Source organism: Protopterus annectens, chromosome 6.part0 (genome assembly GCF_019279795.1).
Source record: "Protopterus annectens isolate FY-2018-M chromosome 6.part0, PAN1.0, whole genome shotgun sequence".
Lineage (NCBI taxonomy): Eukaryota > Metazoa > Chordata > Ceratodontiformes > Protopteridae > Protopterus > Protopterus annectens.
The window spans coordinates 826,208,615-826,224,070 of NC_056737.1; the positions used below are offsets into that span (position 1 = coordinate 826,208,615).

Genomic DNA, 15,456 nt, shown 5'->3' on the forward strand with positions numbered 1-15,456 from the left:
CAAGCATTCTAGGGCCATTCATTTAGTAATCTTCTATGAACCTGTGCGTTACTGAATACCACAGCTTCTACAATGACATTAAGTTAGAACAAAACAAAGAGTATGATAACATAACGTTGTAGATTCCATGGATTTTGGACTAGCAGCTGGTGTAATTTATTTAGACCCAGCAAGGAGAGTCAGTACATCAAAATATCGTACTGTGAGAGTTGAATATATTAAATAGCAGTATGCAAGTGAAAACGTACGCAGTTTCACTGGTGTAAAAACTGGCTTATGAATTCCATCAGTGTAGTAACATTTAGGACACAATACACTTTCCATGGAGAAAATGAATAAAAGTATCTCCACGGGTTCTGTCATGAAGACACGTCTTTATAATATGCTGATGGCCACTCTTCTTAAAATAGTATCTAGGTATCCAGGTTTGTAGATATGAGGCAGGACAGGTAATCTCCAAGTGAAGTACCTCGCAGGATGCGCAGTAGCAAAACCCGCCCCGAACACGCCTCCTGCCCAAGCGCGCGTGAATATTTATTTGTTCCTGCTTTACAATGAGTAATTGTAGCATTTTTACAGTAGTGCAATGTACAGTGTTGTGTACAGATCTTACCCTTTTTACAGTATTACACCGTACCGCTAACTGTCAGAACACACGGAAAATCAATAACATAGTTACATTTCATATAAAGAATTATGATCCATTCAGGTAAATGCATTTATTGGATCGGTGTCTGTGCTCTTCGTTTGGATAAATGATTTTCTGGACAGTAGATTATAGACTTTTAGTGAAAAACCTAAAACAACCGTTTGTAATAATGGGGAACAAATTCTGGTCCGGGAACACATGAAAAAGTTATCAGTTTATGAAAATGTATGTCTGGTAATAGGAAAGTAAGTTAATAAGTGATTCCTATTTAAAATGGGCAGCTGATCGAGTAAGTATTTTTTTTTGTTGCAATGATACTGTGTTTAGCCGCATTCGGTTGTACTGATTTTATGGTAAGTGTTTTTCCTAAAGCACTTTAATTACTGGTACAGTGTACCATTGTGTAGGGTGTAGTATGCAGCCATTCCCATCTACTGGAAAACTGAACTTTCATGGTAGTTAGTATTAGGCGGCCTATTTGCTGCTAAAGTGTGAGTTTAACTGTAACCACTTTTTTCTGTATTTCTAGCTGTGCTTAACTGTATAGTAATGGCTTATATTACGCTTTTGATCAATTTAACAAAAACTGTAACCACTTTTTTCTGTATTTCTACCTGTGCTTAACTGTATAGTAACGGCTTATATTACGCTTTTCATCAATTTAACAAAAAATGTTACCTTAAACTAGGCGACGAACCTTGTCCGTTAAACTGTTTTAAACTATGTTAAACATGCAACTCAATTTCTTGAGTTACCGATGGAATGACAGGTGTTTGTGTAACATGTCAATCAGATGTATGATGACCTGCCAGTTACTGTGGACACGCCCTAACCTGCGCAGATCCGCCCACGAGGTACTACACTTGGAGATTACCGCAGGACAGACTATAGAGAATCTGACTGACCAAGATAAACTGCAAGGGTTTTTGCACACCTTATAGAGTTGGTCAGTGAAAAGTGCAGTAGCCTTTAATACAAAGAAAGGTTTAGCATTGCACTTTTTCATTTCTAAGTTAAATTATCTACATTCACTGTTAAATGGTTCCAGTGTCTCTTCAGCGGAGAGATTCTTTAGGAACTGAATTCTGTGAAATTTGAAGCAAGTGGCAGGATCAAAAGGAGAAGGTACAGTACTACGAGAGGTATATTTTGTACAATAACTTTATGGGAACCATGAGGTCTTAACTTGTCTAATGTAATTATTATTTAGACCACACAGAATACTGCTGCTCGCTCTGCACGTGCAGTGTTGGGAGTCAAAAAAATTCAAAGATCATATACGGGAACATTTCAGACAGTAAAGTGCATGTGGAATGTTTGGAAATGTTGCAGCTGCTCATGATTGTATATAAAGGCAGATTTTATTGTTTGCATTTAACAGCTTTCTTTGCATCAGTACTAGGAACTAAAATTAGAAATAGTAAGATGTTAAAAAAGAAACATTTCATTAGCAGTGGAAATGTACAACACAACAAAAATATTTTTTTCTGCATAGAGCTTCTAAAACTTGGAACTCCTTGACTGTGTGATAAGAAGCATGATAACATATCAAACTTCAAGCTACAAGTAAACTCTTGGTAAGGTAACAAGGTTTATGACCCATTATTGGATATAAATTCCGAGACAATCTCTTGGGGAAGGATAAATTTGTTACCAGATGCAGTGTAATATAAAACTGCTGAAGCAATTTTTCCTTATGTAAGACTAAAATATTAAAAGTTAGCTAAGTTCTGACTACATAGGATTTTGCTACACAGTGTCACAGAAATAGTCCTAAAGATGTAGCAAGTGTTACTTTTGCATACATAAAGTTGTGCAAGACAACATAATTAGGCAGAGCATTTCAGAAGTGAATTTTAAAATGCAGTTCTTATAAACACAGTAAATGGTAACCTGTGTAATAACCTACATATTGTAGCCAAGACACAAATTATTCATAAATACAGAATTAATGAATAAGCAATAATCTTACACAAAATTATTTTAAGTTTAAAAGCAAACTGTAGTAGTAGATGTCTCTACAGAAGTCTTTCCTCCTACATATTCCCTACACTTTACTCCTGACTTTGTACACCTTCAGGGCTGGAGTAAAATAACAGTTAATACTGTATTAATCCTTCAAGAGAACTCTCCCTGACATCACCTTGGCTTTGTTCATCCTTTCCACCAATCACAAATGACCAAAATTTCAGCAAGTTCCCCTAACTCAATGGTGTACAAGTGCACATTCAGAGACGTATCATGATTGCCCCTGCTCCAGGTGTTCAAATTCACCTTACCAGCAAGTCCCTCTCACCCAGCACAGGAATAAAAGTATGCTTGTTTTTGATGATACAAACTGCAACACAGACAGGTAGTCAAGAGATTTTTTTGGTGCAGCAGCTGTTTTAGCCCCAGTCTTGTCAACAAACATTATACAATACATCTTCATGATCAAAATATCAACTGTAAGTTTGCCCAGGCTCATGGAATAAAAGGTTGAAAATAAAACCCTAACTCTAACTTTTCCTTTCCTGGGAACGTTACAGACAAGGCGTTGTGCAACCAGTGTGAACCTTTTCCTGACTGTCATGGATTCTGGGCAAAGCAAGTGGATTAAGAAGTCTTTATCGGATGTCAGAATCGGTATTTCATCACGAGAGAGAAGCAGAGTGGACAGCAAATTATTCTAATTTTTCAAGAAAGAGCAGAAATAAAATGACTCCTCTCGACAAAACTGACTTCATTTCTAGTCCAAAGAATAGCTCATCTTTGGTTTTGTATTGGGTCCTAGATGAGGTATTTCAGAGGCAAAGTTACAGGATAAGGCAAATTAAGGAAAATCTGTGTATGACTAAAATTCTAGATACAGAAGAAAGTGTGTACTGTACAGTCTACATGAAGAATAAGTTGGTGACATGGTCTGGCTGCCCTGTGAACTGTATTTATTTGGATAAAACCTACAGGGTGCCATCACAGATTCAATAACTGACAGCTGGCAAACCTCAAAATACTCCATCTTTGTTATGTCAAGATTAGTTTCTTTTTTTTTTCATTTGTGGCAGTCTGGCAAAGTCTGCTGTTTTGATGAAAGAACCTGAACAAGTGGAAGAAAATGAGGTATGGTGTTGCCTAACACACAAAAAGATGGGAATGGAGGTATTATTAGAGATAACAGAACAGTCAGAAAAGAGGACGTGAAGGGGCAGAAGTTATTCCGAGGTGAAAATGCAGAAACAATAAAAGAATGTCATCCGAAGACTTGCAATACTGAAATGATTTAAAATACTTCATTTGTGTACAAGATCACAGGAATACTTTTAAACACAACACAAGTGGGCGGGATGGTCCAATAGAATGTAGGTCTAGAATGCACTAGTCTTTGTAGTCTGTTCTCAAAATCACGAAAATATACATTTTAGATCATATAATAAAAATTGGAAGACAAAATGTGCTATATTTCTTAGATGACATGACATTGTCCATGTGCTGTGAAGGATATGCCCCGAAAAAATTTAAATGTTTTCTTAATGTTCTCTGAATCCATTACAAAAAAAATTCAGCTCTTATAAACAAAAACTGAAAAGTTAGGGTACAAGACTATTTAGATGAAGGTATCTATGTGGGACTACAGTACAGTATGTTGCTCAAACACTAAAGAAGAAGAAATGTTGATTTGCTTTGTTGTACCCCTATCAATTATCACATTTTACTGAACTGCATCTCTGTGGTTTGGGAATTACAGCCCTACACTTACAGACCAGGGGTTAAGAGTTCAAACCTTATCAGGACCTAGCAGCAGAGGTGGTGTTTCTAGTTTTGACGAGCCGCTTCCTACAGTCTATGGTGCAATTCACCTTTTGTCCACTCTGAGCAAGAAGCACTTAATCCGTCAGTGTTCTGGAGCAACTGGGAAATTGGACTAGACTTCAATGGTTTCCTAGACCTCATGCCTAGTAACTGGCTCTATATTAAAATCGTGAAGAGGTGTTACATTGAACGCCTCTGCAGCGACACAAAGACTGGACACACTAAACCCTGAACATTCAGAACACCGATTTCTTTCCTTGGGAAAGAAATCGCTAGCACCAAACATACACAATTTAAAACATAAGTGGGGGGCTTCACCCCCCCCACACCCCTGAATGTAGGGGGCTGTGACCCCCCCACCCCTAAATAAATATACCAACTCCGAGATTGCACTACAGTGGGGTAAAGGGTAATGCTATGGCTCAGGCCAAGCGACTTTTTTCCTTGGGAAAAAAAATCACTTGGTCTTTGCTATTTTCAGACTTAGGGCTATATTGTTGGCAAAACAGCAATCGCTGTAATACAGTTTTGCCGATTTAATATAAACCCGTAGTAACTACTTATGAATTTGTGGCAGGGGATTTTTAACCACCACTTTTTAAGCAATGGAAAAATAAAGGGAGAATACATGATTGTGTGAAAGAAATACAAGTTTTAATGAAAAGAAGCAGCTTACAAGACATGAGTAAGTAGTGACAACCAATAAAAGCATGGTTTAAAACAAATACTGTGTTTTGAAGAGTAATTGGTATAGACTGAAGTAATACATGAGTGGAGTTTTGTGATTTAAATAAAAAACTGTATAAGCAGTGTAACGAAAAAAAACAAGAATTAGAGGGAAGACATCTTATGTTAAAGACTAAACAGTGTTGAAAACTAAGGAAAAAAAAAGGTTTGACAAACTGTGGCAAGACCACTTTGAAATTAAATGTTCTACGCATAAAGTAATGAGTGGTAGAAGTTATACTAAGACCACATTACAAGTGATGCTAGAAAAGACATACAAAGAGAGAGGAATATAAAAGGCAATAAAACTAATAAATATTAGACAAAGAAAATTGCTACAAATTAATTTGATGTATAAAAAAAGAAAATATGAAAATAGAGGGGGAAATGTGGCTGAAAATAGAGAGTAAATATTGGAAGGAGTAACACAAATGCCTTAAACAAATATATGCAGGTAAGGGAAAAGGGTGAAAAATAACAAAAGTTGTTGAACATTAAATGCTAAAGTTGCTTAGAGAATAAGAAATAATGATAAAAGAGGTAAAGTAGTGCCAAAAGAAGTTGACATACACTTACATTTTTTCTGAAAACAAGGAAGACAAGACTGCTGCAAAAAATGGAGACCTGTTTCATGAATACAGACCAGAACACTGAGTATTTTCAAAAACAAATGAAAACTGCTACAGACTGTCTGAATAAAGAAATTGTATATGGTTTTCATAAGAGAAGGAATACTGAAAAATGTTAAGGAAAGTAGTACACAGTTCTATTCGGGGAAAAGGGCAACAAATAATTAATGTATGTGATATGACAAAGGTGGATAACGTCCATCATGAAAAGTTGTGTGTCATTCTAGAAGAATTCAGTTCTGGTTGCAAAGAAAGGAATTTTATTCACACTATGTATACCAATGGGGTAGTGGTTTCCCTAATGAACTGATGGAAAGACAGGGAAGTAAGGTTACGTTAACAGGACGAGACAAAGGTGTCCTCCTCTGAGACCCTTGTTGTTCAGACTAGTAATTGGTAATGTATAGTTCCCAGCAGAACAGTTTTCATGGCATATTGAAGGTGGTGTTAAGATAATAAATAATGTACATTCAGAATACTATGTTATTTTATTTTTTAGATAAAAACAGCTGCTTACCAGGCAGGAACACCAATACACTGCCACGATCAGAAAACATCCCTTCAGCCTTATTCAAACTCCTGTAACAAAAGGAACCAAGTGAAACTGTGAATTTACTGTGCCAAAACAATTAAGAAACTGCCAGTAGAATATTTACCATTCAATTTTCAATCTTAAGTGGGACAGTATTACTTTTACTACTCCACTGCAAGATGCCAATTTTCAGATTTATGAATGAAAATGAAAATAAAGCTATAACTTCCCAACAGGTTTACACTTCAGAACATTTGTACTTTTATATTTTTTGTATCTTTTCTAACTTGTGCAAGGTAAAAACAGACCACTTTTCAATGACGTTTTCTCATTTTCAACTCTATACATTACCACAAGAGATACTGTTGGGTTTTCTTCCTCAGTTCAAAACATTTGCCCAATTAAAATCTATGTTAACTATGTCACCAGATTTTACTTATCTCTAGCTGCATGCAAAGCTTTAGCAAAAATATTTATTTCACATTTGTTGACCAGGAAAGTCCACTGGGTCAGAAATCCATTTTCAGTGGAGGCCCGGAGTGAAAAGCTCCAGATACAAATATAGAAATTTAATACAGAAATAATATTCAAATAGTATACACAATGATTCTGAGGTTTAGTACAAACTACACTGGGGATTAGATATAATACATGCAATAAACTGACAAAAATCATACAGACAATAGATTTCAAAGTAGACATTTCTTAAAAGCTAAGTTAGGTAGTTCTAGCAGTAGAATTGGGATTAAAGAGTGATAAAAGTAAAATTAGATATTTTAAACTGACACAGAAGGAAGAAAAAGTGGGAGATTAACAGTTTATGGTGGCTTAGCCATGTGGTTACAGGAACAGATAGGATTATTGAGGTAGTGGCATTTTAGGGCAGCTTTAAAGGTTTTTTGAGAGTCCAGTTGAGCGACAGAGGAAGGCACAGCATTCCATAATCTGGCAAAGGTATAGGAATAAAGGCTTTGCCCAACTCATTTTTTAGGTTTGGATATGCTTAAGAGCTGTTTATTAGTAGACCGAAGATTCCGGGTTCGGATGTATGTTTGTAGAATAGTCTGAAGTGAAGGACAATTGTCTGGGTTACAGATCAGTTTGTGGGCGAGAGTTAGTTGGGTGTAATTTAGGTAATGTGGGAATTCAATCCAGTACAATTCTTTAATGGCTAAGCAGTGGTGTGTGTGATTTGGCATTTTAAAGGCAAACCTTGCTGTTTTATAGTACATGATTGTAGTTTATTTGTAAGTGATGTGTGGAGATTAGTGAAGGTGGGCCTTCCATAGAGGAGGGAGGGGAATAATAGACTGTTTGCCAGTTTTATCTTTGTGGGCTTATCCATGTAAAGTTTACATGTATATAGAGTTTGCCTAACTTAAAGCGAGTTTTTTTTTTTTTTTTTTTTTTTTAAATAGTATTTTGAATATAATGCTCGAAGGAGAGTTTGTCATCAATTTGCAATTCCTAGTAGTTTTGCTGTTTTCACTAATTTAATTCCAGTACTGTTTTATGAATATATCAAAGTTGTGAGTTGGAGCTTTTGTTGAGAATAGTAAGAGCTTGGATTTTTTTTGTGATTCAGTAGAAGTTGTGTGTTGTTTAGTTTTGATAGATGTAAAGGCCTTTTGTGTTACCTTTAGAAGATCTGAGAAGTTGCTAGAAGAGATGATAGTAGAATCATCAGCATATTGGATGAGTGTACTATGCTGGGATGCTGTATGGACATTATTAATAAAAATATTAAAAAGCAGAGGCCCAAGAATAGACCCTTGGGGAACTCCAGTATCATTGGGGAGATATTCAGATTGCTTATTTTGCCATCTGACATTGTTTTCTACTGTTTAGGTAGCTAGAAAACCACATTAGGGTAAGTGGGGAGCTTCTCAGTGATTCAAGTTATTGCAATAGCTTAAGGTGTGTATCGAAAGCTTTGGATAGGCTAACAAGAGGAATGCAGTTGGTAGACCTGCATCAAGAGCTTTATTCACAGTACTGGTGAATGAGAGTAAGGCTACAGTAGTGCTGTGACCTGGGCGAAAGCCATGTTGGGTGGGTGCAAGGAGGTTATTGTCAGAAGCTTTAGCGATTGTGTGTGTATGCACTTTTCTAGGCTTTTTGATAGAGGTGAAAGTATAGAGATGGGCCGATAGAAAGACCATTCTCAAAACTGAATGCTGTCCTCCAAGGATAACTATCTGCTCCTATTCTAACACACAAAACCTACAAGCTGAAAGTAAAATACATAGGTTTGTGCTGTTTGCTGACATGTATACAACCAATCACTGGGACTTTCTGAAAGGCTTTGCTTGGCTACCTGCACGTAGTAGGGTTACCACTAGTGTTAACCAGAAGGCGTTTCAAAATCAAAACTGGGACCATGTCCCACCCCTAAAAATAAAACTTTGAGTATGCCTGCTCCTTGCCAGACAGTCAAGATGAAGGCATTACCTTTGTGAGATCAAGCTTTAAATCGGTTATAGGTGAAACAGCATTTACTAAACTGAAGCCAGACATGTAAAATTGTCTTCCAACAGAAGTAAAAGGAAAGAAACACCAAGTAGCTTTGACGCTAAACTGAAAAAAATTCTAATCTTACCTGAACACGCTTCAGTGATACTAGATACAAGTCCACACCTGTAAAAGCTCTATTCAGTGTTTATAAAAATATCTGCTGCATACATTTTTGTGTCTATTCTTAAGTATCTGAACTGCCTGTGGACATCAAAGGTATGGGTTTCAAATCCACCTTGGGAATGAATAAAGGATGTGTTGGTTCTCAAATTTACTATCCTTATGAAAGATCAAATATTGCAGAGAAACATACAGGGCACGTAGTTCTGAAATTCAGTTTAGCTGATGTAATAGCTGCAACTAAAATTGTTTTCCAGGATAAATATAGCAGGTCTGCAGATGATGCTTTCAATATAGGCTCTGTTAGTGCTTTCAGGACCAAATTCAAATCCCAGGGCACAGTAGGGTACTTAACAGGAGGGATAAGAAACACTCCTTTGAGAAAAGCTTTGCACATGTTTAGGACAGACCAAAGCGTTTGGAATCAAGGGTGGTAACTGAAAACAGCAGCTAAATACACTTTTATGGTAGAGTAGTTGCAAACAGTTTTGAACAGTGAAGGTAAAAATTGCAAAACATCCACAACAGAAACTGAATAGGATTCAAATGCTTGGTTCACCGCCCAGACACTGAAGCATTTACATTCACTCCTATAAATCTTTTAAAAAAGACTTTCAGAGAATGTAATCCGCATTCTGTCTGCTTCTCAGAAGGGGAAGAAAGTCTGCTCATTAGGGGATTTGGAAAAACCATACAGTTAAATTAAAATTGGAAAGGTCAGGGCAAAGACTGGAGGGGTGTGAAAGAAGATCCCACTGTGAATCCAGAAGCCAAGGGTGCTTCTTCAAGTGAGGCCTTCACAGGGGAAATCAAATCTGTCTGGGCCAGTAAGAAGCAATGAGAATAACCTGTGATCTGCAAGTCGATGTCTTCTAGAAAAAAAAATATCAGGGAAAGACAAAATAGAAATAAAGTAGACCATATTGCCACTAGGAGAGTACAATGTCTCTTGTTGATAGTCCCTGTCGGAAAACTATAGCAAAGTAGCTCCTGCACTTGGTGTTGAAGGGAGAGGCAAACAAGGAGCAACAAGGCTGGCCTCAGTGAATAATAACTTCTTGAACCACTGACAAATTGAGAGACCACTCGTGCGGCATTAGAATAAACCTGCAAAGACTGTCAACTAGCCAGCTGGACCTCCCCAGAATGTGCACTGCCACTAAAAGGCAACTTGGATCCAGAACCTTCTGCCACACTCTCATGCCCTCTCTGTAAAGGGGGGGGGGGTAAGATCTGGCTCCACCCACTCTGCAGATGTGCAGTACTACCAACATATTGTCCGATTTTATGGCCATCACTCCTGAAAGCAAAAGGTTCTGAAACTTCTGCAATGCTAGGAGGATCACTCATCTCCAGGGTGTTGATGAGAAGGTTAGCCTATAACTGGTTCCAAAGACCGGGAGCCATCCTCCCCTTGAAATGACACCCACCACACCCCAGAAGGGAGGTGCTGTTGGACAGAGTAAAACAAAAGATCTTCCCATTTGTTGAAATGGTGAGGTCAGTCACCAGTTTAAATGAATTCTGCATAACTGAGTCAAATGAAAAGTGGCTGAAGGGGAATCCATCAGTTTTGGCCACTGCATGGATAACTTCCACTGAAGAATTCTCATATGAAATCTGGTATGGTGGAACACAAAGTACAGTTGTGTAAACTTACCATAAATGTAACTGTTGCAGTCCTTACAAAATGGGTTATCCAGCTCCCGGTAGCCCACAGTCAGCCAGAATACCAAAGTCCTTGGTATATGACAACGGCTACCTTCAGTTTAAGCCTGACGTCGGGTACATACGGAGGCAGCTGATGCCATTTCCTCTGTTTTTCTTGCCCTGTCAGGAACCCCCAAAAAAATGTTAGACCAGGAAAATAAAAACCCAGTCTGTGCCCTAGGAAAAAAGGGGATGGAAGGGGGTGGGGTGACCAGGACTGCAATAGTGAATACACTCTAACATCTACATTTATGGTAAGTGTATACAACTGTACTATGTTCGTCATGTTTCACTGTTGCAGTCCTTACAAAATGGGTCGATTCCCAAAGCCCAGGTAAAAAACAAAACGGAGGAAAAATACCCACTGATTAAGGGTTGGTCGGGATGCCCTGCAACACTGCAGTGGCAAAACCAGCCCTGGACTTAGAAAACAAGGGTAAACTGTAATGTTTAGTGAAAGTGTGGACAGAAGTCCAGGTAGCTGCTTCCAGGATGTCCTTAGCAGGTACACCGTTTTGCTGAGGTAGAGGTTGCTCTAGTAGAATAGGTCCTAATACTCTGAGGAGGAACTTTGTCATGCTGTAAATAACAAAAGTGAATAAAATGAGCAATCCACTTAGAAATAGTCTGTTTAGAAATAGCTTTGCCCTGAGCTCCAGGAGCAAAACTGACCAACAACTGATCTGACTTTCGAAAAGGTTTAGCCCTATCCAGGTGAAATCTAAGTTGTCTATGCACATCCAGGGAATGCAGTAACCTTTCCCCTCTATTCGGAGGATTAGGAAAGAAGGTAGGCAGATGGATAGACTTTTTAAGAGTCAGGCTAGAAACCACCTTTGGCATAAAAGAGGGATTAGTTTGAAGAGAAACCCAATCCACATGGAAGGTAATAAAAGGCTCTACTGCCATTAAGGCCTGCAGCTCAGACACTCTTCTAGCTGAAGTAATGGCCAAGAGAAAGGCAGTTTTCCAGGTGAGAAACTTCAAATCTGCTGAGGCAGCTGATTCAACGGGAGGCAGAGTAAGTTTTTCAAGTACAAAATTAAGATCCCAAGCAGGAGTAGGTGCCCTTCTGGGAGGCTTTAAATTGTTAGCTCCTCTAAGGAACTGTTTCAGCAAGGGATGAGTGAAAATGGGTTGCTCAAAGGAACAATGAGCAGAAATCGCTGAAGCATGAATCTTGATAGAAGAGAAGGAAAGTCCACCATTAAGCAAGCCTGCCAGACAGTCAAGAATAAGAGGAAGAGTAGGTTGAGATGGGTCTTCTCCTCTAGTCTGCATCCAAATGGAGAAGCTTTTCCACTTATCTGCATAAGATTTCCTAGTGCTAGGCCTCCTGGCCTCACAAAGGACCTCAACTACCTGTTGGGAAAGATTCAAATTATGAGCCAGGCTGCCAAATGCAGAGTCAGAAGGTGAGGATGCAGAATTTTTCCTCCCTCCTGAACCAAGAGATCTGGTATCAGGGGAAGATGCCAAGGCTGAGACTGGGAGAGACTGCGAAGAAGTGACACCAATGCTGCCTGGGCCAATCTGGAGCTATGATGATGGCCCTTGGTTTTTCGTCTCTTATCTTTAACAGCACTCTGGGAAGAAGAGGCAGAGGAGGGAATGCATAGATCGACAGCTGTGTCCACGGGAAGGACAGAGCATCCACTTTCCAAGCTTTGTGGTGATGACCCCTGGTGCAGAAGGTTGGAAGAAAGTGGTTGGTCGGAGATGAAATGAGATCCACCTGAGGAGTGCCCCATCTCTGAATGATGTGATAAAGATGGTCTTGTTTAGTTGCCACTCGTGAGGATCCAGGACCTGCCTGCTCAACCAGTCTGCCAACATGTTGAGCCTTCCTGGAAGAAACTGAGCTATCAGATGAATGCCCATGGAAGCTGCCATGGACTATAGTATCATGCTTTGTCTGCACAGGGGGTAAGAGTGAGTCCCTCCCTGCTTGTTGATGTACCACATGAGTGTGGTGTTATCTGTCCTGACTAGAAGAGTACCAGGAGAGAGAAGATGCTTGAAAGCCATCAAGGCCTGCTGGACTGCCATCAATTCCTTCAGATTTATGTGCAAATGAACCTGTTGGTAGCTCCAAGTCCCCTGAATGCATCTGCCCTCTAGATGTGTTCCCCAAGCGTAGTCCGAGGCATCTGTGGTGAGAGTCTGGCTGGCAGGAGGTGGACAGAAATGCAGGCCTTTGTTCTGTGCACAGGCCGTCGCCCACCAAAGGAACTCCATTTGCAGGCAGGGAATCAGAGGAAGAGTCAAGTCTAAATCCTGAGTGTGTTGACACCAAAGGTTTTTGAGGTACCATTGTATTTTCCTCATATGCAGTCTGGCATATGGAATCATCAGAATACATGACGCCATGAATTCCAGGGCTTGCAGGAATTGCCTTGCAGAGAGCTGGGTCATGCCTGCCAAATTCTTGAAGTAATTCAAAAGATCCAGCTGTTTCTCTTGAGGGAGAGATACCATCTGGGTGGCTGTGTTCAGACTCGCTCCCAGAAATACAATCTCCCTGGTGGGTATCAATTTCACCTTCTTTTCGTTGATCGTGTAGCCCAAAGAGGTGAGAAGGTTCTTTAAAAAGTCCAAATCATTTAGAAGTTGCTCTGGAGAGTTTGCCTGAATAAGACAATCGTCCAAGTAAGGGTAAATTTGAATGTTTCTTTCTCTGCAAAAGGCAATGACTGGAGCTAGGCATTTTGTAAAAACTCTGGGAGCAGTAGATAAGCCAAAGGGCAGTGCAGAGAATTGGAAGTGCCTGTTCCCCACCCTGAAGCGAAGGAACTGCCTGCAGCTTTCCCATATTGGGATGTGCAGGTAAGCTTCTTTGAGATCCAAAGTCACCAGCCAGGAATCCTTGGCCAGCATTGGCAGCAACTGCTGAAGAGTGAGCATTTTGAACTTGGGAATCAACAGAAAAGTGTTTAGGATGGACAAATCCAGAATAGGGTGCTAGGTGCCCCCTTTTTTGGGAACCAGGAACAGTCTTGAGTACAAACCCTGCCCTATCTGTAGTGCAGGAATTGGCTCTACTGCTCCCAGGTTTAGCAAAGAAGAAACTTGTTTTTCTGCTTCTGCCCTTTGAAGTGGCGGAATATCTGGGTATCCTTGGAGGACCAGGAAGGTGTGAAAGGAGAACCTGTAGCCTTGGGATACTATTTTGAGCAGTCATCTGTCGTCCGTGATAGTGTGCCAGACATCTAAAAAAATGGCTAACCTTCCCTCCAAAGGAAACCCTGGGCCCGCAAAGGCAAGCAGGGGAAGGCCAGAGTCATAGAGAATGCTTGCTTTGGGAAGTTCTAAACTCCCCAATTTTGAAGATGAAGTCTGCCAATGCTTAGCCTTTTGAGGGATGGAAGTCTGTCCCCTAGAAGACCTGTAACCCCTCGACCTAGTGCGACCTTGTTTACTAGCATCAGGAAAAGTCCATTTCTTAGAAGGGTAATGCCTACTAAAATGAGGAGGCTGAACCTGCAGAAAATCCTTAACAGTTTGCATAGATTTAGCCTTATCCTCCAACTTTTTCAACACCTCTTCTGCTTTGCTACCAAAAAGATTGTCCTTGTGGCAAGGGCACATCCAGTAATTTAGATTTGACAGGTTCAGAAAGGGACTGTTCTCTGAGCCAAGCATGTCTTCTAATAACAGTACCAGTGGCTGCTGCCCTGCAAGAAGCCTCCAAAGTGTCAAAACCACAATGCAGAGAATGTTTAGTAACAAGAGTGGCAGAATTCAATAAATCTTGCATGTCCTTACTCTCCATCAGGGAAGGAACACCAGCAATTTTAGCCTTAATGGCCTCCAAGGTATGCTGCTGATACTTAAGCATATGAAAGAGACAATTAACAGACCTAATAGCCAGGGTGGCAGAAGTATACACCTTTTTACCCCATCTATCCAAGGCCCTAGATTCCCTGTCAGAAGGAACAGGATTTTTAGCAACTGTGGCTTTGACACCCTTAGGGCCCTGAGAAATAATTTCTGGATCAGCAGTAGTATTCTTGAAAAGTAACTGATGAGAATCAGGAACTATATAATACCTGTCAGGCTTTCTGGGCGCAGGAGGAACAGAATTAGAAGTCAAAGAATTCTCCATGAAAAAAATCAACAACTTCCTAAACAGGAGGGATAGCCAAAGGCTTATGCTGTGGCAATTCCAAGAACTCCCTAATTTGTTTCTTAGACGGACGGTAGTCCTGACTTTCCCATTTGAAATGCTCCCTAAGAGTATTCAGAGCATTTCCAAAAGAAAAATCTTCTGGAGGGGAGGGCAGAAGGGATGGAGTCTTCTGAATCAGAATCCTCAAAACCAGAAAAAAGATGAGTTTCCTTTGTGCTGGAAACCTCAGAGTCTGAGCCAGACAAAACTTTTAGGGACAATTCCCTAGCCCTCTTAGAAGGAGGTGGCTGAGAGCCCTTGATAAGGGTCAAGAGATCACTAGCCATCTTAACCATCTGAGACTGAGGCATCTGAGGGGAGGCCGGCACATGCTTTGTTGTAGATTTTCAGCTGGAAGGCCTGCTAGAAAGCCAGAGGGACTTGGGAGGCCTAGCAACCGCAGAAGTATGAACCGAAGTAGTCGGTCTGGATCTGGTCTCCAGTGGGAGAAAAGAGCCCGCGGAAGCCGGCGCCTGCTTAGTGGCTCCGGATTCAGAGGTGGCAACTGGCGGAGGGTCCGAAGACAAGGTGGAGGCCTGCGGTATGGAGGTCTCAGAAAACGTCTCCGTAGATGCCTGCTGCTGAACGTCCACGGAAAGGTCTCCGCAGATGCCTGCTG

At 40.2% G+C, this 15,456-nt stretch overlaps 1 protein-coding gene across 1 annotated transcript in view; it reads right to left on the bottom strand.

Annotated features, from left to right (window-relative positions):
- The window catches only part of TDRD9 (tudor domain containing 9), a 2,841,455-nt gene that overhangs the window by 2,358,269 nt on the left and 467,730 nt on the right, over positions 1–15,456 (bottom strand). The window contains exon 9 of the mRNA XM_044074496.1: positions 6,311–6,372. Within this exon, the coding sequence (XP_043930431.1) occupies positions 6,311–6,372 (62 nt within the window). The remainder of the gene's footprint in view (positions 1–6,310; positions 6,373–15,456) is intronic.